This window comes from Dendroctonus ponderosae, unplaced genomic scaffold (assembly GCF_020466585.1).
Source record: "Dendroctonus ponderosae isolate FM_Combo_2020 unplaced genomic scaffold, Dpon_F_20191213v2 Dpon_F_20191213_8, whole genome shotgun sequence".
NCBI classification, from domain to species: domain Eukaryota; kingdom Metazoa; phylum Arthropoda; class Insecta; order Coleoptera; family Curculionidae; genus Dendroctonus; species Dendroctonus ponderosae.
In genome coordinates, this window is record NW_026019016.1 from 10,565,985 (window position 1) to 10,568,326 (window position 2,342).

The 2,342-nt window shown below is 39.6% G+C and overlaps 1 protein-coding gene across 1 annotated transcript in view; it reads right to left on the reverse strand.

The window, feature by feature from the left end:
- Window positions 1-391: 391 nt before the first annotated feature.
- The window catches only part of LOC109546984 (paramyosin, long form), a 24,562-nt gene continuing 22,611 nt past the window's right edge, over window positions 392-2,342 (reverse strand). The window contains exons 13-17 of the mRNA XM_019918184.2: window positions 1,562-1,756; window positions 1,296-1,503; window positions 1,041-1,210; window positions 828-983; window positions 392-754 (exon numbers count right to left, since the gene is read on the reverse strand). Of these exons, the coding sequence (XP_019773743.1) occupies window positions 716-754; window positions 828-983; window positions 1,041-1,210; window positions 1,296-1,503; window positions 1,562-1,756 (768 nt within the window). The 3' untranslated portion in view covers window positions 392-715. The remainder of the gene's footprint in view (window positions 755-827; window positions 984-1,040; window positions 1,211-1,295; window positions 1,504-1,561; window positions 1,757-2,342) is intronic.

A 2,342-nucleotide genomic window follows, 5' to 3' on the forward strand; every position in this document is an offset into this window, starting at 1 on the left:
CCACCCTTGCACAAAACGACGATCATTTTTCTAATTTCATAGATAACAGAAGACTGTATTTTTTCTACATAACCCCCCCCCTGACTTTAAAGCTGAATCCGCCCGTAATGTAGCGTAAAGGCATAAGGTGAAGGTATCATATTCACGTAAGATTATATGCTATGATTTGTAAATGTTTCTCTTTGCTTGCACCTTGAACAGTCGGGATTTTAGCCCAATTTTTACAAGATTTTGATAAATTTTTCTGAGCTTCTGGGGCAATGCTGGTTCTTATTACAACGTTCTTCTGCGATCATTAATCATTAGGCGCTTTGGTCTTTACCTCAATTTGGGAAGTTGCAGATCTAGATTTATCTATAACCTTTTGGGTGTTTAACACAAAAACCAAATATACTGTTATCCAAGCAACTTTATTTATTCTTACACAGTACATTCAAACTTACGAATTAATTAGCCCTGCGGTTTTTATGAAGCAGACGGCAAAACGTTTCTGAAACTTACAAATTCCCTTTTGTAAAATGTTGAAAATGTGTATGTTTCCATTAAAAAGTTGTTACTATCATATTATAAAAAACACGTTCAAAGAGAGTGGTATTACATTTACTTACACCTAGGTCATCTATATAATAATTTAAATTGATATAACTTTATTATGTGCACGAACGATGAATAACTTAAGAGTTTAAGGATTTGGCGGTAGCTGATTGGTGGGCGTTCACAGCTCGGCTTGTCGGCTTTCTTGTACCAAATATACCTGAAACAAGCAAAATATTTTAATTTAAATGTCTTCAAATTATATGTTGAGTGAAAATGAAAATCGCTCATACTTGGCTTCCGGGGACTGAGCTGGTGGTAACGAAGGTGCGGTGCTTGGCACGGATGAGGGACAAGCTGCTTTCAGCAGTGTCGGCGCGGTCTTCAGCAGCTTCCAGCTCCCTTTGGAAGCGACGTACACGCGTAACGGATTGTTGAGATACTCCTTCCTAAATTCAGAAAAAATCATCAATTCAGCTGCCAGTTCAATGTGCATCGTTACTCACATGTTCTTGCAGTTGCCTCTTGAACAGAACGACTTTCTGGTTGGCTTTGTCCAAGGTCTCCTGCAGCAGAGCGATGTTCTTCTGGTCTTCTTCGCATTGGATCATTACTTCTTTAACAGTGCGTTCCTTCTTGCGCAGGATCTTGATAGTTTCAGCGTGACGGCGTTTTTCTAAAAGAAATACTCGGTTAAAGCACGTTGTTAAAAACACTGAAAAAATGTGTCAAGGAGGTGGGAAGTTGAAACGTGACCTTACCTTCGTCCAATTCTGATTCAATGTCATTGATGCGAGCTTCCAATTTGGTGATGATGCGCTTGCCTCCAACGATTGCATTGGCTTCGACTTCCTCCAAGCGGATGGACAAGTTCTTCACTTCAATTTCCAAAGACTTCTTAATGGCCTCGATTTTGACGATGCGCTCTTGTTCGTCATGGAGGATTTCGACGGTGTGTTTCAACTCAGCCTGGAAAAAACCATTAAAGTAGGGAATCGTCTTGAGTTGATCAGTAGGTAATGTTTACCTGGACGCGTTGGTAGCGTTCATCGGAAATTCTCAATTCCTTGGTGATTTCGTCGTAATCGGCAACGACAGTGGATAGTTCCTGTTCGATCTTGGCCCTAGAGGAGGCAATGTTCACGTTGATGGTGGTCAACTCATTGATGCGGGTGCTGGCTTCTTCGTACAGTTGCTCAGCGTGCTTCTTACCACGAAGGGCCTGCAATTAAAAACAAAATAAGAACACAAGGTTCGGTGCTGCAATTATATGACCACTTATAACGACCAAAAATTCTGCTTTCAGTCAGCTGTGAATTCTGGAACATCAAGTGTTTTTCGCCGTTAATATTTGGGTCTGTAAAACAAAAGTTTTTTAAAAGCGATTGCTTTACGACTAGAAACAAAATTGGCGCAATCGGTAGCATCCTTTCAGTGCGGTTAGAGTTTTACAGTGAAAATCTGCCTGTGCGGTTACGATCCCAGAATTTTTTTCGAGAATTTGATCGTGCAGAAAAGTTCGGTGTGAGACAAGAGAAACCGGTAACTGGAGATTTGAAAATGTCTTAAGCGATTAATTCCCATAATCGTACTGATTGTAGGTTAAGAACAATTTTTTGAAGTTGATTTTTCGCAGAACCAAGTTTTTGAATTCGAATTGAATTGAATTGATGTTTTTCTTCTTGAAATCAATGGAAAAGTTTAAAAGAGTATTTTTAAGGGATATTCCCGATCCACATTGTAGGTTATCAATGATCAAATCACTACTCCAAATTACATTATGCGCTCGTATGCACCCCATTAATAGA